A 24,976-nucleotide genomic window follows, 5' to 3' on the forward strand; every position below is an offset into this window, starting at 1 on the left:
TGGTCCTGGGTGTGAAGAGATAGCATCAAATGCAAAGGACGCAAGACTTAGGTTTTAAACATTTAAAGGGAGGGTTGTGAATTAATTAAATTAGCAGGGTAATTCATTATATAATTATTTGGCCCGTGCCGTGCAACGAGTACAATCAAATATTCTTAATGAATCTGGCAATTTTTCTGAGTTTGAGTAATACTCAAGTACTTTTGTTATTACTTGTACTGGGAAAAAATATATTCACTGATGCACAATGAAAACTCAACAGTCTAAGTTTTACATCAGTAGCTCATTGGGCACATACATAATATTATTTACATTTTAAATAGCGAGCAGATAGGTTTGTTGATAGGTTAGTATTATTCCTTGGGATAACAAAATACTGAGCTCAAGTCATGTGATTTCATTAAAAACGCCAGGTGCTCAGTGTTTGGTATTTAAGTTGAGTTAAAATTGCCAAAATGAGTTGATTAAGAATCTGTGTAAATAGCCATTCAAAATGACAGAAAAGATTTTATTTAACGTAAGAACAGTGAAAGATACGACCATGCCCCACTTGAGTAATGAAGATTGCCTGGTTGCTATCGGCATGATTGAAGGTGGCCAGTCTGTGAGAGTTGCCCAGAGAATGAGACATTCTACTTCAACAATCAGCAGACTAGTCCAGAGAAACCAGGAAACCGGCTCTGTGAGGGACAGGCCACATCCTGGAAGGCAGAGGGTCACCACATCGGCCCATCACCGTTGCATTGTTAAAGCCAACCGGTGGGGCGGTGGAAGTGTGATGATGTGGTGAGGAATCCCACAGCAGTCTATCCAGAGGCTGATCAGGTATATGCGTCAACGCTGCCAGGATTGTGTTAATGTTCAGGGAGGTCATACCCGATACTAACCTTTTAATATTTTCATTTTGACAGTGTGTCACATTTCATACTGAAAACTTATCATGATTCTTTGATCTGTATTTTTGTTCACATTTTCTGTGATTTTGTTTGATAGCTATGTTTAAAATATTTGATTAAATCCATTAGACCTGAGTGTTGCGTTTCTTTTGTGCATCAGTATATATGTAAAAAAAAATGATTTATTCAGCTCTTGGTTTCAATAGGGCAGTGATGACTGTCAATCTTAAATCTAGAGCCAGTCCAGCAGGGGAAGGAGGAGGAACCATCAGCACAGGAGTCTAAGCAAAACACTAGTCATCCAATATTGTTTCAGAGCAGCTGCAGTCATTGACTTCTTACATATATCCACTTTGAAAAGGGATTTTCCAAGGATATGCTTTTTAAGAACACACACTTTTTTTAATTTTTTTTATTTATATTCATTTTGGGATTTTATCATGGTTATTCCTTGTGTCCATCTGCACACATCTGGGAAAATGTTTTTGTATTTTTTAAAAGAAAAACAAAAACAAAGGTGTTCAGTTCTTTTGAGTCTGTGTGTGTTATTTTATTGTGATTGTCTAGGCTAGAAGTTAAAAATAAATATATGTTACTGCTACTGCTTTCAATGCATTATGTTGAAAAGCAAAGCAATTGTATAATGTCAGTCTCAGCGGAATGGTACCCAATGAATCAAGTTCAAGGTTTTAATTTTTTTTTTTTAAATAATAACGAGGAAAAGCAGTCTCTAATAGCGATAGAGCCCTCTCGGTGAAGGCTCTACCGTGTGGTAGTTGAGCTTGACTTTCTCCAGCAGCCTCGCCTTCGGCTCAGGACACATCACTCACGGTCAACTACTACAAAGAAGAGCCTTCATCGACGGGCACTATCGCTTAACAACACATTTCCAAAGAAATTGTCACTGCCTCTTTACACTGCCTATATTGAGTCTAAAAGCTTTTTCTTTGTCACTTTGTTTTGTCACCATAGTTGAACAGAAAGTGGAATTGATGCTGTTTGAGTAAATTAAGATATCACCGCAAATGTCTAGCACAGTACCAAATATGCAAGGCTTTTGATTCAATGCAGATATGTGAATTAAAATACATTTGTAGCATTTTCTGAAATGTGTTTAAAAACCAGTTGAGACTTCCACAATCGTCCTGAATGAATTTATCTTTATAAAATTATTTTAAAATTACTTTTTGTAGTTTTGCAGACAATCTTTACTATAACAAGGTTTTGTCTTAATAGTTTGTTCATGTATACATCTTTAATATAACCGTTTTGTCTTAATAGATTGTTCATGTATGAAAGCACAAACAAATAGAACATACAGTATTACAGGACAATGTGAGTAAAAAAGCTAGTTGTTGTATTAGAAGTCTTCCAGAACTGGATAAATAAAATTGTTCTTGAATAACTTGTATGCAAGAAGTTGTCCTCCAAAAACCATTACTGACAAGCCAGAGCCTGGGGTGATGTAAAAGAAAACAAAATAAATGTGATGAAAAAATGCGTAAGTTATTAGTTTACTAAAATAACTGCTGCACCAGTGACTGTGATTCTCCATTACTAACTCATAGTTGCCACTAGTTGCAGAGGAGGCAGAAATGACACTTGCACACCATTTGTGTAAATGGTATAAAATATTCATTTAAATAGTAATATGATATCTAGTTAAAGCAAACATTCAAACACTCATTTTATTAAACTACTAAAAATGTGTGCAATCAAAAGCACTCTTTGCAGTCAGCTTTACAGAGTCAACAGCAGTCCTACAGTAAATCCCATACAAAGGATAACTTTTAAACAAGCCAGTACCTCCTCAACAACACATATATTTACAGTACAAATAAAGTTAAAATACACATTGCATTGTCTTGTTTTTTAACATATACTTTACCTATAGAAATCCACCAATGATCTGCTGATGGGAATTCAGACATCACTGTAAAATAAGAACATTAGCAAATAAGAATGCTGTATCTTACAACCCTGTTTAAAACAATATGACTGGTAAAACTCAATGGTTTAATGCCAATATGACAGCAGACAGTTTACATTTTCATCCAACAGAGGACACCCATAACCCTTGATGTACTGACAGCATTGTCTTGTGTTATAGAACATACCATTTCAATAATAATAATATTGGGGGGAAATGCAGAGTAAATGTCCCATCCAGTCATTTATAGCAAGGAAAACATTTCATCAGATGTTTTTACCTAGATTTTCTATTCAGAGATAATATGATATTTAGTGAACAAGGGGTCTGAGTGCGTAACATTGATAACATTTTTGGGTACCACTGTTCTTACGAGATGGCTTTCTCATTAAAATAATTTGTGTATATTCAGAAAGACCGGACGAATATCTATTCAGGGTTACCCTTTATTATACAGCAACCGGGCACTGCTCACCCATTGTTGTCTATGGAGGTCAGCCGTTCTCTTATTACAGATGACTAATTAACGACACCTGTTCTAAAACCACTGCTTACTGATGAAACGCTTCACCGGGACGCTCAAGCCCTGCTTTCAAAAAGTCCACTCTTTCAGTGGACTACAATGATTTACAAAGGTAAATAAATAATTAACTTTCAAAAGTTGTAGTGTAACAGTGATAATAGCATTGTTGTGGCGTGTTTCTCAGTAATAATGTACTGCAACTCCTTAGCTCAAATAATACAGGCTTTATTGACTTGGGAGTTTCATTATTAAGAACATGCCAAAGCATGTGGTGTGAGTGGATTAAAACAGGCAATAGATGTCCCAACCCAGTACCACAAACCACCAGTGGTGGTCCAACACTTTTTGCAGGACGCTGTATACCGTATTGAGATCGATTTTAAGAATGCATTGTCAGTTTTAATTGTCAGTTTTTCGTTAAGTATGAAAAACTACAAAGCGGTATGATTGTAATTCAATACGTTAACGTAACATTATTCAGCAGGCTTCGTTCCAATATGAAGCAAAATTGTTTAATTATATCGGGAGATGCAAAACTTTTTGCCATATCTGTACTGCTAATTCACTGTATTCTATAGGTAAATTACACAACTGTACATGCAGTACTAGCAAAATACAATAAACATAGCCTCGATTTACGATGGTCTGTACTGTGTATAGCGAGATTTATATATAATGATTTCCATTACATGAGAGTAGATGTTAAAACTTCATGCTGATTTGAACTCGGCTCTCGCCAAGATAAGCACCAACTAAGACGTAGCTTTACAGTAAACTAATGTGATCCATATGTGTCTCCATCCATTTACGTTTCCTTCCATATGATGATGTAGATATCCTTCTGTCTGGTGTTAATGGCTGAAGTGTAATGCTGGCTCCAGGGATCAGCTTATTTTGCCTCCCTGGCGCATCAGCACACACAACGGCTGCGATGCTGGCTCCGGGGATCAACCAAAGTGCGGCCTCCCCAGCGCATCAGCATGACAACCGTCTGGATTGAGCTAAGTAGGGTACATCTCTGGGGTTTTCAAGTGGGCACCTTCCATCCTCAGTGTTTCGTCGACTAGCCCACGACACCTCAAGAGGGCTCGACGGTGATTCTGGCGTCCCAGCATCACCCCCCTCCGTCCCCCACTCAACTCAGCCCAGCTTACTTACCTGTCCCCAGCCAGAATCTTTCCGTCTCAACCACAGCCAGTTGCTGCTCCTCTCTGCTGCTTCAGATAAGTTCTTCACTGTGCGACGCAACTCTTGGCCACTGAATCCGACGTCTCTGAGAAACCGGGTTGTAGAGTGTGCCACAAATCCTCGACAACCCACTTCCACTGGGTAAACCCGAACTCTCCATCCTCGCTGTTCCGCTTCAGTGGCTAGTTGAGCATACCGCAGTTTCTTCCTCTCATACGCCTCATCTACAGCACCCTCCCATGGCACTGTTAACTCTACCAGGTGAACAAGGCGTGCTGATCCAGACCACAAGACAATATCTGGTCGAAGGTTAGTGGTGGCAATCTCAGGTGGAAAAATAAGCCGTTGACCAACATCTGCCAGCATTTTCCAGTCTCTAGCAGCTTCCAGTTGTCCTGGGCGAGAATTGGTTTTAACATCTTTTCTTGGTGGTTGCTCTCCTGGGCGGAGGAATGTTGTCTTTTGTGTGTAATGTTTTGATGGAACAGGTGACAACCATAACCATAATATTAATGTTATAGTTTATTACATATGACATAAGTACTGCTTGGAACTTTCTGTCTGAAAAAAAAAAATCACTGTCAGCCATGATGCTAGAAGAGATATGGAACTAAATGATTTAGCGAAAAGGCTAAAACCTGTTCCATTTCCACATCAAACAAGCCGAACGTGTCCGAGTGTGTCCGCCTCACGAAATTCTGTCTTAACTAATGGATGGTAAAAATTCAGTTTAAAAAAAAAATGGCATGCTTTTGGGATATTAATTTGTTAAGTGTGTTCATAGAATGATGTTTTTGCTTGTGAGTTGTTACGAATGCATTTCTACTGTGGGCTAAGTTTTCAGATGCAGACGTGTTTTTTTTATAGAAATGTTTTTATACTGATTTGACAGAAAGACAATGATTCTTGGTGGTAAATCTCCCTCCCAACCTGTGAGGGCGCTAAGTAACGGGAACAGAGTACCCTGGACTGTTTGGCCTGACACTTCATTCCTAGGGTTAAAAGGAAGTTGGTCATTTAGAAAGGGGGCGGAGCTTTGGTGCATTAACTCATTGACCCGGAAGGGAAATGATGTGGCAGCCGCGGATTGGAGAAGCGGCTGCACTCATTTACCAAGGGGTCATGTGTGACAATATAAATAGGGGATGAAGCGAAGTAATCTGTTCCTTCGTTTTGGTTAGATAACAACCTGGAAAGACCTGTGTTTTGTGTGGAGAAAATCGTGAGTGTGTGTTTATTGTCGTGTTGGAATAACACTGTTTGTAATTATTTAGACGGCTAAACGCGATCCAGGAGCTGTCGATAAAGGCCAGCACAAACCTGGACAATACTGCACTTTGTTTGCAATAAAGTACTGTATTTTCACCACGAGCACTAGAGCACGCACTGTGGACTGGTGTGTGTGTTTGTGTATGTGTTACGTGTGGGTGAATTAAAACAGGACTGTTATTATTTTGGGGCCAACCTGCGGATTACAGATAAGCAATACACGCTGCTGTATTGCTTTTCGTTGACATTGTTATTATTTACTGTTGTTCGCCATCAGGCATTTGGATTACAAAATACAACCATTAAACAACATTGCACCTGGATTATAATTGTCTGTCTGTTTATTGATCACCTGCACCTGCACACTGTTAATCACTTTGTCACAACTAACTTTTGTTTTAAAAATCCATTTGATGCCCATGGGGTAGTGGGGGAGTGGTGGAGTGGGGGAGGGGGGGTCCACTTTACAGTCTTGCACCAGGGCCCAGTAAATCCTAGCACTGGCACTAAGCAGACCCAAGGCAATACTGAGATTAGGATACAGGTTCATCAAATTACTTGTAGATGTAGTCGAGCATCTCAAGAGGAGAGGATGAAAACACATTCACTGCTCAGGATACTTCGAGTGTCAGGTCACCAGAATCAACTTCGTCACCCATTTTTAGTTCCAATTCCTTGCATCTTGCTACTAGAATATTCTCGTCAATAGCCTTCCTTGTATCTTTGATGTATAGAGAAAACCAAACAACTCATAGAAGCTTTCCAGTTGAGCAAATCTTTCATTCAAGCTGGTGAAAGCCACGTCAACTAATGGAACAAAAAAGTCTTGCTCAAATTTACCCTCAGGCAATAAAAACCTTTCCATTCGGTCAAAATTCTTTTGTGTGTGAGGACCACTTTGAACCTGAATGCTACGAAAGGAACATGCAGGCAGAGGTTCTGGGGTATGAATGCAAGACGAGGCTAAAACCCAATACAAACCCAATAAAATAGCTGTCAGTCTCTATGCATTTCCTTATTCCCACCATCCCGAGCCATTGATTTGTCAACATTCAGACTGAATCCGCTCCTGGGATCCGTAGCAAACAGCTATTGGTTAGAAAGCCGAGTAAACTTATCAAGTCTTCCATTCGTTGTAACTGCAATGCTATAATGCAGGTGTCTTTGAAACTGGATAAAGTAGGACAGTAAGATAAGAAACGAAAACGCTAAACAACAGGTTTGAAATTGCGCATTGCTGAATTTGCTGATGGCAATCACAATGCTGAAAAAAACTTACGTGACTGGAGACGAAACAAAGACAAATATGGCAAATGAAAAATGAGCTGAGAGAGGAGGAGCATGCTTATGACCCGATGTAGAAAACATTTTGTTTAAATGGAGTACTTTGAATGACTTTAATACACACTGTAACTTGTTCTACATGTTAGTGCAACGCAGTGGTACACTTGTAAAGTATGTGTATGGTTATGATTCTGATTAACAAAACAAAATGAATGTATTTGTATAGTTTGAAATGTAATGCAATTGTACTGCACTGTATGCAACACTAAGATGTTTGGTTTACTGGTTATTAGATGGTGCACTGTTTATTTTATTGTTTTATTGCTTTTTTAATTGATGAAAGCAGCACTTTTCTTTTAAATTTGAATTAATACAACACATTTGTAAAAGCCAATTCAGCTGGGACTATTGTCTAAGTATGGTTTTGGAAAGAAATGTTTAGTAAAGCAAAGAAGATATGTTCTTGAACTTGTCTGGGTACTTGATAAGCTATAATAAAATAGGTTAATACAGATGTGATGTGGGATGTATAACTTGATTTTACGCTCTGTTAATTATTTACTTTTTAAATCCATTCAAGTACCACATGTCAGTGGTTCACACTGTTACTACTGGAATTTACAGTACTGTAGTAGTATTGCATTTTGATGTATTTTGACATTGCTAGCTAGCAGTACCTTGGTTGGAAGTGTCTGTATCGCCTGCCGATTGTGATGTAAAGAATGCTGTTAACTTGGGGTACACTGCCAAACTCTTTGCTTTTTGGGATAAGAACGTTTCATCATTACTAACCGGTTTAGCTCCTAACACACCACATAATATTTTCAGAAAGACACAGAGAGAAAATCAATGCACCTCAATACTGTGCAAAAATCTAAAATCAAAAGAATTTGCAAGCATTTATGACACGGGAGCCACTTCGCTTCCGCTTTCACTTTGGCACGTGGCATTCATTTTTATTTATTTCTAGGTTGATTCAAACACGCAACCCTACGTGTGTGAGACACCTATATACAGACGTGCTCAAATTTGTTGGTATCCTTACAGCTCATTGAAATAATGCTTCATTCCTCCTGAAAAGTGATGAAATTAAAAGCTATTTTATCATGTATACTTGCATGCCTTTGGTATGTCATAGAATAAAGCAAAGAAGCTGTGAAAAGAGATGAATTATTGCTTATTCTACAAAGATATTCTAAAATGGCCTGGACACATTTGTTGGTACCCCTTAGAAAAGATAATAAATAATTGGATTATAGTGATATTTCAAACTAATTAGTTTCTTTAATTAGTGTCACACATGTCTCCAATCTTGTAATCAGTCATTCAGCCTATTTAAATGGAGAAAAGTAGTCACTGTGCTGTTTGGTATCATTGTGTGCACCACACTGAACATGGACCAGAGAAAGCAAAGGAGAGAGTTGTCTGAGGAGATCAGAAAGAAAATAATAGACAAGCATGGTAAAGGTAAAGGCTACAAGACCATCTCCAAGCAGCTTGATGTTCCTGTGACAACAGTTGCAAATATTATTAAGAAGTTTAAGGTCCATGGAACTGTAGCCAACCTCCCTGGGCGTGGCCGCAAGAGGAAAATCGACCCCAGAGTGAACAGAAGGATAGCACGAATGGTAGAAAAAGAACCAAGGATAACTGCCAAAGAGATACAAGCTGAACTCCAAGGTGAAGGTACGTCAGTTTCTGATCGCACCATCGAGTGGGCTCCATGGAAGAAGACCCAGGAGGACTCCACTTTTGAAAGAAAAACATCAAAAAGCCAGACTGGAATTTGCTAAAATGCATATTGACAAGCCACAATCCTTCTGGGAGAATGTCCTTTGGACAGATGAGTCAAAACTGGAGCTTTTTGGCAAGTCACATCAGCTCTATGTTCACAGACGAAAAAATGAAGCTTTCAAAGAAAAGAACACCATACCTACAGTGAAACATGGAGGAGGCTCGGTTATGTTTTGGGGCTGCTTTGCTGCGCCTGGCACAGGGTGCCTTGAATCTGTGCAGGGCACAATGAAATCTCAAGACTATGAAGGCATTCTGGAGCGAAACGTACTGCCCAGTGTCAGAAAGCTCTGTCTCAGTCGCAGGTCATGGGTCCTCCAACAGAATAATGACCCAAAACACACAGCTAAAAGCACCCAAGAATGGATAAGAACAAAACATTGGACTATTCTGAAGTGGCCTTCTATGAGTCCTGATCTGAATCCTATCGAACATCTATGGAAAGAGCTGAAACTTGCAGTCTGGAGAAGGCACCCATCAAACCTGAAACAGCTGGAGCAGTTTGCTCAGAAAGAGTGGGCCAAACTACCTGTTAACAGGTGCAGAAGTCTCATTGAGAGCTACAGAGAACGTTTGATTGCAGTGATTGCCTCTAAAGGTTGTGCAACAAAATATTAGGTTAGCGGTCCCATTTATTATTTACAATATTATGTTGAATAAAAAATCAAAAGCAAAGTCAAAGTCATTAAATATGGAATAAACAATGGTGGATGCCAATTACTTTTGTCAGTTTCAAGTTATTTCAGAGAAAATTGTGCATTCTTCGTTTTTTGTGGAGGGGTACCAACAAATTTGAGCACGTCTGTACATGTATTCCCCTCAAGTTTGCAGCACTGATGTTACATGCGAGCAGACTTTGTTTCTAGTGTGTCAAAATGAGTTCCTTTTTAAACGTCTAACCGTTTTTAGCTTAAATTGCGGGTTACGTGATTACGCAGCACATACAGACATAGACATGAGCTCTGCTTTAAACCCCAACATGTTGTGTTGGTTTGGTTTATGACTTGTGGTGTACAGATAGTACCTGAGTCATGACGAAAGGGTTTGTTGCCAGGGGGCCTCATGCAATTGCATAGGTTCCATGTACCTAAAACCACTACTGCCTGTCAGTGTTCTTCTCCTACCCCATTCTGAGTTAGTTAGCCCAGTCCTTTTTAACAGATCTGATGTTTTAGTGCACCTCGAGGGACTGTAAAAAATGTGTTGCTTACCTACTGTGGTCAGGCCAACATGAATGAGGGTGACTGTGATGGCATAGTCCCAAACCCACTCTTCTACAATCAAAGCAAACATCAGCCCACTTATAAAGAAAGTGACCTCTGCTGAAATTAGGTTCACTGTAAAAAAGGAAAATACAAACACAAGTACAAAATTCACAAAAAGTCATGATGTACAACCCAATGACTTTGCAAACATAAACTTTTTGGGTAATACAATTTTTAATGGCTTTATTCTGGTGTTCTTTGAAGGTCAGTGTTTTGTTTGACGTTGTAATAAATCTTCCATTACTCTAATTACTCCATGTGATTGTCTTCTCAGACTTTATGAACATAAATGAGGAGGTGTCATGAATAAGTCACATGCAAGTATATGAAAAAAAAAGAAACTGAAACTGCTCTTGCAAAACTGTGCTGCCTTCTTGTCTCAGTGGTGCAAAATTACCCAGTTTGTATGATTTGTAAAGTTATCCCATTTGTCTAAATCTTTATAATCAACATCTGTACAATCATTACTATGGGTTGGTGGGGGTTTTCCAAAATAAATGTCATGCTAATATGTCATTTTTTATTTCTTCTATAAAGGGGAGCATAACACCAAATCTAATAGCAAGTCCTGTTTCAGTATATTTGCTCATCTTTCTTATCCTTATAATTGAGTTATTTTATGTTTTGTAGATGTATGTTACATGTGTATATATGATAGTATGTTTTCATAACAAGATCAAATATATATATATATATATATATATATATATATATATAATTTGAAAACTTAATTTAAAAATAAATTTAAATGGTCCATTCTAAGTATTTAGATCAAAGACCCCGTTATCTTCTGTATTTTCTTTATTTATTGAATCTGTAATCTGGATTTATATCAATTGTGTGCAACTATTCAGCAAGAATCATTTGAATTTCTGTGACATTATAAGATAATGGAGGCCCCCTGCCACAAGGTGTCTATCAGAGTCTCCTGGATGTTCCTGGAATGGCAAAGTTTTTAGAAAACCACCACCGGATAGTCCAGTCATAAGCAAGACATGGCAGATTGGGCCCGCAGATGTGTATAATGACTAGTAATAGACATGTTATAGTGGTCCAAATCAAAAAAGCTTTCAACAGTGGATAAGACACACTAGTTTTCATGAGTCGGAAGCAAAGTGGTCCACCCCCTATTAAAGAGTAAGTAGCAGGGTTCAGAAAAAAATAGTATTAAACGTCCCTACGTGTTGCTACAACTGTTTAAATAACGTACCTGTAATTTTTCTTTTCATTGTTAACATCCTGACAACTTTTTACATTTATAACTTTAAAGTCTGTTTCAAAGCTCTTTTCAAAATGTCCGCTCTAGTGCCCATATTGTCAAACAGGTCACACAGCAATAATGATCCATGATGTGATATGGAACAGAAAAGCCAGAGCACTTATTTGTTTTTTTTTTTGTTTTTTTTAATCGCTCTTCCTGCAGTGCTTTAGAAGACAGATCTCAAACCCCAGTGTCTAGAGCTGACATTTTGAAAAGATCTATGAAACAGACATTAAAGTTATAAGTGTGGGCTCCCGAGTGGCGCATCCAGTAAAAGCACTCGCTAGAGTGCAGTATGTGCTCTATAGCCTGGACGTCGCAAGTTCGAGTCGAGGCTATTCCACAGCCGACCGTGGACGGGAGCTTCCAGGGGGCGGCGCTCAATTGGCCGAGCGTCGCCCGGGGGGAGGGAGGGTTAGGTTGGCTCGGCTCACCGCGCACCAGCGACCCCTGTAGTCTGGCTGGGCGCCTGCGGGCTTGCCTGTAAGCTGCCCAGAGCTGCGTTGTCCTCCGACGCTGTAGCTCTGAGGCGGCTGCACGGTGAGTTCGCAGTGTGTAAAGAAGCAGGCGGCTGATGGCACACTTCGGAGGACAGCGTGTGTTCATCTTCGCCACTCTCGAGACAGCGCAGGGGTGGTAGCGGTGAGCTGAGCCTAAAAAATAATTGGGCATTTCAAATTGGGGAGAAAATAATAAAAAAAAAAACTAATTGGCAATGACTAAATTTAAAAAAAAAATGTTGTAAGTGTAATACGTTAATAATGAAAAGACCAATTACAAGTATGTTATTTAATCAGCTGTAGCAACACACAGGGACGTGTAACACTATATTTTTCGGAACCCTGCTACCTACTCCTTAAGGTGTTTATGTACTTTTGTGGCCAGTAAGTGTACAATGCTTTAATTAACTCATTTTTAATACAGGATTGATACTGATCAGATAAATCCATATTTAGTTATATTGCCAAGTTTGTAATTAATTGGCATCTCAGCCCATTCAATGGGATGGAAAGGCAAGGGTTGGACACGAACCGTAAACCTCATGGTTCAAAGACAAACGCCTTACCATTCCACTATAGAGCAAGCTCTGTAGTTGAGATGTAAGTATGGGTCTTATAATGATGTCAGTATTATTGTCATCAACTACTAGAAGGAGATCCATTGCAACTCATAAAGTCCAATTAAACTCATTATTGTTGTAATTACTGTATCCACTTGTATGTCAGCTTTGTGGAATATAACTGGGTTATACTTACCCTTTCTGTCCCAAGCCAATTTCCTGCCATAAAGGTTTTTATTGTACCTAAACTAATAGCTGACTTGAACTGACCTTCTGTCAGAGTCCTGCACGGGTCCGATTTTTACGACCTGCTTCTGACCCGGACCTGCTACTACAGGACCCAACCTGAACCCGCTTCAACACCGTCTTCTTGCTTTAATAAGACCTGCAACCCGACACGACCCAAACCTGCAAGTGTTTGTCCTTTACCTGCTGCCTGCGTCGACTGACTCTCATGCTCTCACATTCACACACAGATATCTCTACCATTCTCGACAGATTGAGTTTATACAATAAGCTATACAGTGGTCTTGATATATTTTAACTAGGCTTGCTACTTTTCGATATTAATTGGTAAAGCTTGTTAAATGTAAATTTCCCCAAAAATATGAGTTAGACGGAAATAAATTTACCACTCGCTATTTTTTATTGTCTTGCCAAAGATAATCATTTAGAAATCCTCTAGTTTGTGTAGTTTTTATAATTGCTGTCTGTCACGTCTCCGTTCCACTCTGAGTGTGTGTCAGTCATCTCTGTGGTCGGTTAGTAGTGTAGTTTCACCCTGTTCTGACAGATCTGGTTGACTGAAGCAGTGCTAGAACGCTCTCATTTGGTTAAATGTCAATCATCAAGACCTGCACAGACTGTGCACTCATTTGCCAGCTACAGCGCCTGTCATTCAAAGCGGCTAGTTTGAAATTAGCGGGTTATGGTGTACGTAAGCTTTTGCTTTAGGCATACGGTGACAGTTACTAGTTTGATTTGAAAATGGGGCGCAAGAGAAAAACATTTAATGAATATTGAGCACAATAACCTGACCGACGGCTGAAGTCTCCACAGCAGGACAAAGTGGGCTCATCTCCCTTGCCTTCCAGTGACTCTGAGTCCAACTGTGCTGAAGCAGGAGAGGGGTGGAGCTCAGACTCCAACTAATAAGTACAAGTTAGTTCTGTTCAACAATCTAATGTTTAGTTTTGTGCATATTATTTTTCCTCGTAAATTTATGCTATAAAAGTCTGTGTAATACACTTTCATATGCTGCGTTTTCTATGGTTTATTTGAGACCATTTTTTAATTTGTGTAGGATCTTAATCTATACAAGGTATAGCTTCGCTGTGACCAAACATTATTTCATTGTTGGTAACCATGGTTTTGTTGCATGTTGAATATGATAAAGGGGTTTCTCTAAATGAGACGTTTCTCAATGGCATAAAAAGTCTGTTTTTTTAAAAGCATAAAGGTCGATTTCACCCATTCTCTGCTTGAATTGAAAAATAAAGGTTGAAAAAAACAGTAAATTATTTCTAAAATAAAACAGAAAATTATTTCTAAATTAATTGTTGATGTGTGATAAAAATCGAATAGCAGCAAGTCTAATTTTAACATAGTAACATATTGACATATCTCTACTTACTTTACTATAAAATAGTAAATATTCCTTTCATGCCACTGTTGAAAGGGAGCTACACCTGTGTTTCACAGAGATGACAATGTCAGGTTTTACACTCAATGAATCCAGTCACATGTTCATTATTTTTATTCTCTATGATTCCAAAATAATTTCAGATTTACCTATCAAACTATTATCCACTATATGATATAAACCCTGCACTATCTTTTGTTTCACATCGTCCACATACATTTTTAATATCCCCAAACAGACGTGATACCCGCGGGTACCTGACCCGATGCAGGAGTCTACCTTCTGTTACCTACATCCCAGTCAGCAAACTAGGTTGGCCCAATGTTGGTTTATGGTTGGCAAGTGGTTGCCATTGGCAAGCTAACCAAGGGCCAACGTTGACCCAACAATCTACAAATCTGATCTGCTCTCGAGCTCTGTACCGTTATAGACCCAGTGTTCAAAATGTTTGCCCCCCATAAAAATGTATTAACAAACATTATTAATACACGTTAAACTCAACAAAACAATGGCTCTAGCTGTAATTAAAACCATTATTATTATTATTATTATTATTTTATTTAGTGTGTTTATTTAGTGCTTTTCTCCACACCGCAGCAATTCCCCATACGGCTCAGGAGACCCGAGGATTCAGCGGATGTCCTCCGATCCCACGAACTAATCAGCTTTCTTTTTCACCCAGGAACTCGAAAGTGGATGTCAGCGAGCTACCGACCTCTGGAGGACAAAGGCCAGCCCTGCAGGTGTCTGCTCTGAGCTCACTAGGCACCTGGCAGGGTTCGCTGTAGAGCGATGAAGAGAAACAGTCCCTGCCGGTTTTACCTCCCTAACCCACGGGAGCGCCAGAGCCAATGCGACACTTCCTTCAGAGTCCCCAGCGAAGACTGTTCTACTTCACACAGCCAGGATGTGAACCTGCACTGTATGACTCACCCTGTGCACCACACAGCTGTGTTTCTACCAGGTGAGCCATCTTTATGTATTTTTTGTATTTACTATAAAGGTTTCAATCACACGATCAATGTTATATAGGCCTATTGGATCCAGAGAGATAAATGACAAAACCAATAAAAGTATAAGCATTACGATTAAATGCCAATAAAAAAAACTGCAAAAATAATATTTAGTTTTCACTCTGTATTGCAAGACTGAATTATTATTATTTGTTTATTTAGCAGATGCTCTTATCCAAGGTGACTTACAGAGACTAGGGTGTGTGAACTATGCATCAGCTGCAAAGTCACTTACAACAACGTCTCACCTGAAAGACGGAGCACAAGGAGGTTAAGAGACTTGCTCAAAGTTACAGAGTGAGTCAGTGAGTGAGCTGGGATTTGAACCGGGGACCTCCTAGTTACAAGTACTTTTCTTTAACCACTGGACCACACAGCCTAAATCTTGCTTAAGTTTCAAGTTTCACTAATTGTGAAACTTAAATAAATATGTATTTCTCATATGTTGGTGCATACTTAGTATTTTTTTTTTTTAAATGTGTTCTTTATGTTTAAGGTGACCATATGGTTCTGTGTTCAGCAGGACAATTTGGGACAGTTCAGGCTTTTCAACTTGCAACCCAGTGCATTATGGTACATTTTACCTGTCTCAGGTACCATTCATTCTTTTAAGAGAAGCAGGACTACGCTTACCAGAATGCATTGGGTTGTGAGTTGAAAAGTCTGAACTTTCCCAAACTGTCCCGCTGAACACAGAGCCATATGGTCACCTTTATTTATGTTTACATGTTCTTCTCTTAACTTGTTTTTGTTTGTTAAATTACAATTAAAAATAGTGTAACAGTATAGACAAGGTATCTCCATTTTATTGTTAACTCACAAATGTATTTTTTCCATCTAAATATTGTATTAGATTTTCTTGTAGTTTAAAAAATTCCCCCACCAGTAAAGACGAAAAAGTAGAATGCAAAACTCGTTGAGAGCATGAAAAAGAACATTATTTTATTATTATTATTATTATTATTGTTCTATTATTCAGAATAATAACATAATGTTACATTTTTGCAAAACTGTTTTTTTCTAGTTTGATATGAGTACAACTGTTTTTATCTAAGGAAATGTCCCTTTGCACTTGAAAATGTGTCCAATATCTAATTAGGAAAATAACTTGAGCTACTTTAAACAGAAACTGTATTCATCAGAACAGTCTGTGAAATAATCAAGTAGGCATGACCATTTCTGCAGCAGAACAATATTTTATTTTAACAATTAAAAACCAAATATATGACAACTGTTTCTTATCCACCAAAAAACAATGTTGCACCAACATTGGCCCAACCTATAGCACTTGAATATAATGTTGGCCCAACGTTGGTCCCCCTGGGGGATAGTAACTAAATGCCAACTAGGGCCAACATTGGCCCCACTAAAAATTACTGTCTGGGATGGACCAGTGTTCAGTCTGTTAGTAAATGTTTAGATTATTTATTTTTTTAATCCGAATGATATCCTTGTAAACCAGAATGGGTCTCGTCTGGCAATGGTGGTTGCCTGGGAAACTGCCTCCATATAGCTGGGTTAGCTCTTCCTCAACATCCCCTAAGGACTGAGCTTGTGTAGTTAATAAATACAAAAAATAACAACTGAAACCATTGAACTGACATTTATTATCGCTCATAAAAACAGATAAATAGGAATTTCTTATGAAAGCTTGTGAGGGTGAATGGACTAACTTATGAATTCAACATAGTAATTCCATGTTTTTAACTTCTGGTACTGTCCTCTACATAATATGAATACAAATTAATTTTATTATTACACCCAGTAAGGTATGAAATCCCGTTGGAAGGGGTTATGGCAGTGGTGGTTATACAGTCACACTTTTTTCCAATTATGTGGAGAACTGCTTGTCCAATTGTTGTGAAACTTGGTATTAACATTATTTAGTTTAAGTTATTGAGAATGTCAGATTGTGGGATATAGGGGTGGTCTCTCTGTCCGTACATGTATGCATATATTTGTTTCTTATGAGGTTGTCATTAAAGATTTCATTGATAATTCTAATTTTATAATATTTTGTATTGTTGATATGTGACGTGGTGTGACAGAGAGAGCCATGTAGCTGGTTCCTGCGCACGTGTGTGCAGCTGAGATGTGTTGCTGGGCAACCAATTGGGTAGTTAAGCCAGTCCAGCAGCGAGTGGAGCGGCAGGTCCGGATTGGTTGGGTGGTGTTTCAGGGGATGATGTGAGGAGCTCAATAAACGTTTGTGCCACAGTTGGAGGCTGCTGCGTGGCCATAGCTACACAGACGGGCGCAGAGAGAGAGAGAGAGAGAGAGAGAGAGAGAGAGAGAGAGAGAGAGAGAGAGAGAGAGATTGTTTGTTTGTTTACATCAAGGAAGCGAGTGTCCGCTCTGCAGGAACTACTACACGAGACACTACAAGACGGTCGACTGTGCTCATGAAAGCACTGACCAGCCAAGGCCGTTTGAAAACTCAGTGAAGAGGCAGGTCTCCATGACAATGCCGGGACTCCTTGAGCCCAGAAATAGGTCAGTTTAGGGGATGTTGATCCCAAACAGTATAGACAGGGTTTGCATAGAGTAATAGGTTCCTGCAACAGGAAGCTCCTTTTAGTGGGACTAGCACTAGCCATTTTTTGTGGCAAACTTTTATTTTTAGCTTTGTTTTGTTTTCTTTATTAAATGTGACACTAGGGCTACCATTGCTGGTACCCTAGTGTCAGCACTTGTGTTGATAATAAATCTGTGTGCCTCTGCGGTGTGTCAAGACCTAATGCTCTGTGTCTGCCTCATGATTATTAAGTGACAACCTACACACGTAAAGCGTCCCCCTGTTACACATGGTCATCAACTTCTTCATAGAAAATTTGATTTGATAGCTTTCATTTTGAATTTATAGCCACTAGGGGTGATCATATGTTATGCCACGTCACTGAAAATATAGTAAACTTTACATAATTAAGGGATAATGGTATTGCTCTGGCACGTTATAAGGTAATAATGGAACTCCTAGGGCATAATTTGAATGAGGGAGTTCCATTATGACAGAGGAACACGCCACAGCAGTTTCATTAGCACTGATATACTACACGTTTTTAATGTTATTTATTTATTTATTTATCTTTTTTTTAGAGTAGGACTCAAACATATACATGTGAAGCGGTTCATCAGTAAGCTGTGGTTTCATTAGGGTCATCTTGTTGAAGCTGACACCCTGGGATCCTTCAAGAAGCTGCTTGATGAGATTCTGGGATCAATAAGCTACTAACAACCGAACGAGCAAGAAGGGCCGAATGGCCTCCTCTCGTTTGTAAACTTTCTTATGTTCTTATGTTCTTATCTCTCAACTGTGCTTTATTTATTATTCATTTTTTGAGTAATAACAGAATGGGTGACCTCCGTAGAATGCGACATAAAATACAGAGGCAATGGGACATTTCTAAAAGGAATACAACTACTTAACGGTACTATAAAATACTATTTTTGCACTTGCTTCAAAATAGAGCATACACTATATGCACTCTCTGTCAGACTGGGGTAAATGTTTCTCACAAAATATGCACCAGCCTAGGGATGTCAGTGACCAATTACTGTAGGTTTATGGTAAAATGTATGTTTAAATATAAAGTGATTTAGAGTCAGTTAAAAAAATATATTTGTAATTTGAAGTTTGCTTTAGTATATGGTCATTGACTTTCCTGTACATTTGTATGAAACTCATTTCAAACGGTTGAAAACAATAAGGTAATTTAAGTCAGAACTTCAAAAATAAAATCAACATATTTAATTTAACTTTTCTTTACCTGTGGAGCTGGGATTACTGTGGAGCAGCAGAATATGACCATAGGAATATGAACCCATTTCTGGAATTGGACCTTCATACTTGTGTTCCCAGTGAAACTTACCCACATATTTTGAATTGGTCCATGATGGACTTGTTTTAAAGTCAAAAGGAGCCAAAAGGCTATCAATGTCTTCAATCCTACATAACATTTTTGAAACATAAAAAGAAAATAATTAACAAACTTAACACAGATGTAGGTTTTAAAAAGCTTGTAGCAGAGTTAAATAAATGCTCTTATGTTTTCTTAATTAATCATCATTGATGAGTGTTTCAGCCATCTTGGATGTTTCTTCTTGTTTAAAAAAAAAAATCATCATCATATTTTACCTTTGGGCCTGGTTCTGAGCAAGCTGGTACACAGCTGGTGATGAGGATGCTCAGAAGCGAAAACAGAAATTTACCAATATGGAAGTGGAGATTTTGGTACAAGCAGTACTTGTAACATGAAGATGTGTTATCATCTCGAAATACATCATCAGGACAAAGGAATAAAATACGGAATGTGTGGTGTCTTCTTAATAAACAGATGTACCACTTCAGAGTTTGTAGTCTAGGTTGCTTATACATTACGACGCATCATCCAGTTACTGTGCTGTGCATATTAGTTCAACTTCTTATTTCGTATAGAATAATTCCAGGCGTATAGACTTTTTAAACTTCAGAAACAATATGTTTTATTTCCTTACATCCATGGCAGTCAAACAGGTGGAATATCCTTCCATTGTACAGCAATATGTTCAACAACAATAACTCCATACAGCTTCATACGAACAGTCTTCGGTTTAACTACGACTTATATCTTCTTAAATTCTTATGCAGTTACAACTCTCGGATTTCTTATGTATGTCTGTATTACCTTTGTGCCTACAACCAGCTGTACTGTATTTGCTCTAGCTACAAACTAACTGCATCATCTGTCCCTCTGTCTTTTTTTTACCGTTTTCTTTCAAACTCGAATTTAACAATACTGCCTGAACCAGTATTGTTAAATACCCAATGCCATATTACAAAACATAAATTCTGAAGACATTACTAAAATAACGGTGGAGGATGAGCCCCCGTTCTTATAATAATGCCTACACTCTAGAAGTAAAGGCTCACGTTAGAACCTTGCTTTACCACTGTGGGGAGACCTTTTTAGGTGCTTCTAAGAACCTTTTTTTTACATGGATTCTATATTATTTATTTGCAGACTTTCTTTTTTTCATGTAAGCTATGAAACATGTACTGAAAACAAAACAATACGGTATTATAAACCGCAATTTACAAACTGACTTGATCAGAAGGGTTAAAAAATTAGCTGTTTGCAAAATGTTATCAAATGTTTCTTTGTCCTTGAAAACAATGTCTCCTTCTTGCTGCAGATAAGTCTCCCACATCACTTTGCCTTTTATATAGCCTACTGACTGACTGCGGCAAATTAAAGCCTGCTTTTCAGAGTTCTTAAAATAATCAAGCAAATATGAGGCCCGCAATTACCGGCAGCTTTAATAAATTAGATGGAATATTTAATAGACCTCATTTTCAAAATCCCCTCCCACTTTTAGTGGTTTCGTTCAGAAACGCCCCAGAATTACATATGCATATACAGAATTACATGTGCATCAAGGGCTAAAGCGCACAGAGACATTGCCCCCACAAATCACGTATTAATTGCGTGTTTATGCCATTGCGTGTGTTTTATAAATCCCATCCAAGAATTCAGAACCCTCAGCGCCCGTTTTACTGTCGTAATCCTTTTATAAATCTGGGCCTCAGTGTTTCAGGGGAGAAGTTTAGAAGAAGTGAATTATAGAAATTCTACCTTGCTCATGCTTGCTCAGAGACTGCACAAATTGTAAAATATTACTTTATTTTATATGTCAAATAAATCAGGAATAAGAACATATATAACTGGATCATACACATACAATAAATAAATAATATGCAATATTATGCAAGGCATTCATTCCTCTAGGATAAATAAAGTAATGATGTGCGGGTTGACAAAGTGAATTTTTTAATCTATAACACAAGAAACATTCAGATTTCAGTTTGATAAACAGTTTGATTAAACCTTTTTCTAAATTTGACAGTAAATATTATCATTTAAATAAAATAACATTGTAATTGTAATTACTTTCACTATGTGTAATTTCTATCACTACTACAGTAATCCATCGCGTATTCGACTGCGGTGGGACCAGAGTAAGGGCGGATATGTAAAATGTCAGATGAATGAATCCTGTTTTAAATACCATTATACACAGCTGTAACAATTACTGTATTCACACAATTGTTTTGAGATTCAACTTTTATTAGGGAGCTCCCCTAAATCCCTTGTTTAGAAATATACAGGGTATTAATGCTTGTGACAGAGTAGCCGTCTGCTGTGTGGGTGCGTGCATCCGCTGCTGAGTGACAGGCAGGAGATTGAGATGGAGGTTGAAGTTTATACGCCCCGCAGGTGAACAGGATTTATTTACATATCAACACACTGAACGGCTCCTGTGACACTACCAGCAATGGCAGCGCACGGAGCACATACAACACAGTGTACGAAAACTTTGGTAGGATCTACAATCTCTGAACTAATCTTCTCTGTTCAATAATAAACTAACGTTGCTAAAGAGGTTGATCATGACAGATAAACGGTTAGGGTGGACGTGTGACGAGCAGATACGCGACGGATTACTGTACATGTTATATTTTGGTGTGGCCCTGTCTAGAATGTTGATACTTAACTGGGAAGTCAGGTACTAGACGTGTGATTATTCCAGAGGAATTAAAAAGGGTTCTTCCACAGAGTAGTTTTTCTCTTTTTAAAGCTTTCCAAATTATTAGTTTCAGATTAGAGTACAGGCCCTTATGAAACTCATAAAATTAATTTGTGTGAATAAAGGCAGTATCACTATACTTTGTTTCTCTAAATAGTTATATTTATCAATAAAATACAACTATGTTACAGCAGTTACAATACTGTATGTACAGTAAATATCTAAAAAATCTACAAAGCACCAGAATCGTGTATACATTATAAAGGTGGTCGCTCATACATTTACAGTTATACAATTTTATTCATACATATATATATATATATATATATATATATATATATATATATATATATATATATATATATATATACAGTATGTTGTAAGTAGCTTATTGAATAGGTGCTGTGTATTTTGAATGTTGTTGAAGATTTCAGTGTGTAGCCAGCTTTTCTCAACAGGAAGTTTAGCCATGTGATAAACCTCAGTAAAATCAGTATGTAAGGGTGTTCATATCCTTAAAAAGAAAGGAAACCTTTTTCTTACCTGAATCCGCCAATGCACAAGCTGACAGCAATAAAATACACAGCATAGAAAATCACCACACACATCAGCAAGTTCAGGAAAACGGTCTGAAAAAATAATTATAAACAGACATGTAAAGCATAGACACAGTAATTAGGTATTGTACCATGTTAGGCTACAAAATATCTTAAGCCAAAAGGGTTTGTGATTTACAGCAACACATCTTTTTTGACACTCAAAATGAAGATTTTTTTTTTCCCCCTTGAGTAAAGCTGTTTCTTTTCCAGGAACGGTAAAATATGTCAAGGCTAATAAAGAGGTAAAAGAGGGAAATGTCTCAGAACTTCCTGGTCTGCGAAGTATGAGGCCGTTTTAATACAGCAGCTTAAACTGCGGTACAAGTACGGTATACACATTACCATTCCTAAATCAAGTGGATCCACTCAATTTATTATCTTTGCAATGTAGAAGTGTCTGATGGTGAATAATGCCATCTTCATAACATGTTTAACTGTTCTTTTAAAATGTTTTTAAGAGGGTTTGTAAACTTTCTTCCTTTTTAAAAACAGTTTTGTGAACAGATGGGACATGTCTGTACATTATTATTAAAACTTTATTTTAAAAAATAGTTGGCACATACAAAAAAATATGTGCAAAATCATATAATAATAATAATAATAATAATAATAATAATAATAATAATAATAATAATAATAATAATAATAATATCCAGTATGACCAGACTTTTTTTTAAGATCGGTCCAATTCTAAATTACTTGTATAACTGCATAACATTTAAAAGCACAAACAAGTACAACAAAATGCAAACTATCCTTTAGGAAGGAAGCATAAACACAAATACAAAGCTTCTGTCATTTCAGTTTCTGGCCTTCTGCCAAAGCAAATGTGACGTAATCCAATCTCTAGCACTATAATATAAATTTCAATAGTAAGAAATGAAAATGTCTTTTATTTACCTTTATGTCAGCAATCTTGACCTTGATTGCCATGTAACCATTGTGCTTTCAAAAAATATTCTTCAAAACTGTGTTAGTATTGTTATAGTAAATGAAAAGCCTTGGTTTGTCTGGTCACTGGACAGGCAGCAGTGAGGACTATGCCTTACATCTTTAGAGGATTACAGGGATAACAGCCATCTGTCAGTCTCTGCTGCTTGAGGCTTGGAAGAATTACCCCATAATCCTTTGACTAAAAATAGAAGATATCTATTCAACAATTACAGTTCATATTGATCACTTTGAATTACAGGGCAAAGGAAAAAATATAAAACTCCAGCAATGGATAGGCAGACTTTTAATTGTGTACTTCTATGTTTCGTTGGCTGATACATTTGTTATGCAAATGACAACACTGACTTGAATATCATAATAAATAAAAGCTCTCTGTTCTCAATTCTAGTCACTGATGGTAGTTACTCCATTGAGAGGGTTCACAAAACCAAGACTGCACAGATTATTGATTAGGAAGCTGTCTCAAAAGTCTATACACTTTTGGAGAACAGACTTCAGATGTACACCGCTATATACCTGAAATACTACAGAGATCATCATTGTTTATTACCTTATTGACAGTGTAATGGCAGGTGTTTCTAATTTTCTGACAGACCCAGTATATGGTATTATTAAAACATAACCTGTTCATCTGCCAGGAATATTTCCAATTCCATCACAGATTATTCACAACTAGCTCAATTACATGCAAATATAGTATGGCATGCAGACTGAAAGGAGCACACAGTGGGCCATTAATAACAATCTATTAAGTGCGATAATGGTAGCTTCATTTTTATTCTGTTTCTATTAGGCTCATTAGTGAAATATGCTGTTGAAATCATCCACCCAGAATACAATTTCGAGATAGTTAATGCAGAATAACCTTTGGGGAGCTGCTTCAATACCAGTATACACAGACGGTCAGTAATTTTAATTTTTCTGTATTGTAATATATCACTAAGACTCGAACTGCCAATTGGATTGTGACAGCAGTCACACAGGACACACTTTGCATTGTTTATTTTCGCAATACACAGCATATGCTTTATTTATCTGCTACTATATCTGCACCACTGTGCAATGTTTTTTTTTGTTTTTTGTTTTTTTTTAATAATCCATTATGTTGCTACTGCTGGTGATGTTGTTGGCTGAATGTTTATACAGGGGTTTTACAATGGTATTCAAAATGGTGTTTTTTTAACATGTCTGCTAACAGTATCAAATAACCAGTTTCTCTTATTGCTTTTGAAAAGACAAAACCTTCACAAGAAAAACCAGCAAAGAAAAAAGTTGCTTTTTTTATTCCTGTCATACCATTCACAGCTGAGATCTGAAATACATGTTTTAATTACATGTGTAATGAGAGGCTGCAGCCCTTGCTGTCTATATACTGAAACTGTGCTTGTGCACTAACTACTGAGAATGAATTGAGATGAAAGAGTTCACAGGAAGAACTCTGCATTAAATTAAAGGATACAGCAGCAACAACAACAACCAGTGCATACCATTACCTGCTTTTATTCAAAACACAAAAGTCTACTTATCAATTCTGCACTGTAAATGAAAACAGGGAGTAACTCAAGGTACAGTAAGTGTATGTGTATCATTCTGAGTTCTATGTTACTTAATCTTCAAATCGCCAAGGACACTCACTCATTATCTCCGAATGCCTTGAAAGCAAATGGATCAATTTACATTACAGAGATACAAATAGAATACATATACTATTGTACAATGCATGGCTTTTATTTG

General features: G+C 37.6%; 1 protein-coding gene across 3 annotated transcripts; it reads right to left on the reverse strand.

The window, feature by feature from the left end:
* Positions 1–1,413: 1,413 nt before the first annotated feature.
* tmem244 (transmembrane protein 244) lies at positions 1,414–23,337 on the reverse strand. 3 transcript variants are annotated; one of them, XM_034003488.3, is made up of 6 exons: positions 23,189–23,337; positions 22,233–22,318; positions 18,995–19,071; positions 10,096–10,221; positions 2,785–2,829; positions 1,414–2,351 (listed from the first exon to the last, which is right to left on the reverse strand). In XM_034003488.3, exons 1-6 carry the CDS (start codon positions 23,219–23,221, stop codon positions 2,257–2,259), a joined length of 462 nt encoding a protein of 153 aa, XP_033859379.1. In that variant the 5' UTR covers positions 23,222–23,337; the 3' UTR covers positions 1,414–2,256. The 3 variants fall into 3 exon arrangements, with proteins under 3 accessions (XP_033859379.1, XP_058880013.1, XP_058880014.1); XM_059024030.1 differs by having other exon boundaries at positions 18,893–19,071; XM_059024031.1 differs by lacking the exon at positions 10,096–10,221 and having other exon boundaries at positions 18,893–19,071.
* Between the last annotated feature and the right edge of the window lie 1,639 nt (positions 23,338–24,976).

This window comes from Acipenser ruthenus, chromosome 5 (genome assembly GCF_902713425.1).
Source record: "Acipenser ruthenus chromosome 5, fAciRut3.2 maternal haplotype, whole genome shotgun sequence".
NCBI classification, from domain to species: Eukaryota; Metazoa; Chordata; class Actinopteri; order Acipenseriformes; family Acipenseridae; genus Acipenser; species Acipenser ruthenus.